Here is a 1,082-nt window from a genome sequence, read left to right as displayed (position 1 = left end):
ATGATAGAAAAGATAATGGAAGAACATGAATTAAGAATTTGTGATTTAGAGACCAAATTAGAAATGGTATTAACAAAAAACAAAACGATACAAGAGATTTCTAAAGTTATTCATGGTAGTGAAGAAGATATTCATGAAGAACTAAGAAGAATAAAAGAAGAAAATGAAAGAACAAGCAAAGAACTTAAAGACCATGAAATTGAAATAGACAACAATGCATTAGATATAGAAGTACAAGGGTATTTAATAGAGAAAATTATGAAAAAAATGGACAATAACACAACTAATAAAGAAATAGTAAAAGAAATGATACAAGAAGAATTTAAAAAGAAATATCTTCAGAAGAGAAAAGATGAAATAGAAAAGAGTAAGAACGAAAACATCAATAAAACAAAAGACGCTCCAACAAAACAAACAAGCAATACCATAATAAACAATCTAATGAATAACACAACTGTTTCTCCAGATGAATTATTCATTCCTACGACTCAAATCAAACAACTTGAAGAATGGACAAATAGAAAAGTATCCAATAAAATATTTGATTCAGATATTGATGATTGGAATAGGAACACATCAGTATTTGATAAAAGAATAAAGAACATATAATAATTATTATTGAAGATTCTGATGGAAATAAATTTGGAGGATATGTTAATGCGAAAATTGATAAATTTGATGATTATATAAATGATTCAAAATCATTTTTATTTTCAATAGAATCAAAAGGAAGAATACAAGGAATGAATAAATTTGATATTAAACAACCACAATATGCATTTTATGTAGGTAAACAATCAGATGATTATTTGTTTGAATTTGGAGTTGGTGACATTCGTGTTTATAAAGAAAATAATAAAACAAAATCATCTTGTATTCAATATTCATTTGAATATAAAGGAATTGAAGATGCACTTTGTGGAAAACAACTTCCAGAACATTTCACACCACAACGAATCATTGTAATTGAAATGAAATGATTTTTATTCATTATTATTTATTTGAAATATAAAAAATAATAAATAAAAAGTAGATAATTAAGTATTAATAGAAATATTTTCTATTGTTCCTTGCTCAGTGGA

At 24.8% G+C, this 1,082-nt stretch overlaps 1 protein-coding gene across 1 annotated transcript, besides 2 other annotated features; it reads left to right on the top strand.

Moving 5' to 3' along the window:
* EDI_064530 (uncharacterized protein) lies at positions 1–980 on the top strand (the record flags this gene model as incomplete). Its single annotated transcript, XM_001734802.1, has 2 exons — positions 1–367; positions 625–980. The coding sequence occupies 2 exons, from the start codon at positions 1–3 to the stop codon at positions 978–980; spliced, it is 723 nt and encodes a 240-aa protein (XP_001734854.1).
* Positions 491–1,026: a repeat region.
* Positions 1,023–1,082: a repeat region.

The sequence above is a fragment of the Entamoeba dispar genome, genomic scaffold, assembly GCF_000209125.1.
Source record: "Entamoeba dispar SAW760 scf_1105229458615 genomic scaffold, whole genome shotgun sequence".
NCBI classification, from domain to species: Eukaryota; Evosea; order Mastigamoebida; family Endamoebidae; genus Entamoeba; species Entamoeba dispar.
The sequence above is the reverse complement of the archived record's forward strand: the minus strand, read 5'-3'. Positions and strand labels throughout refer to the sequence as shown.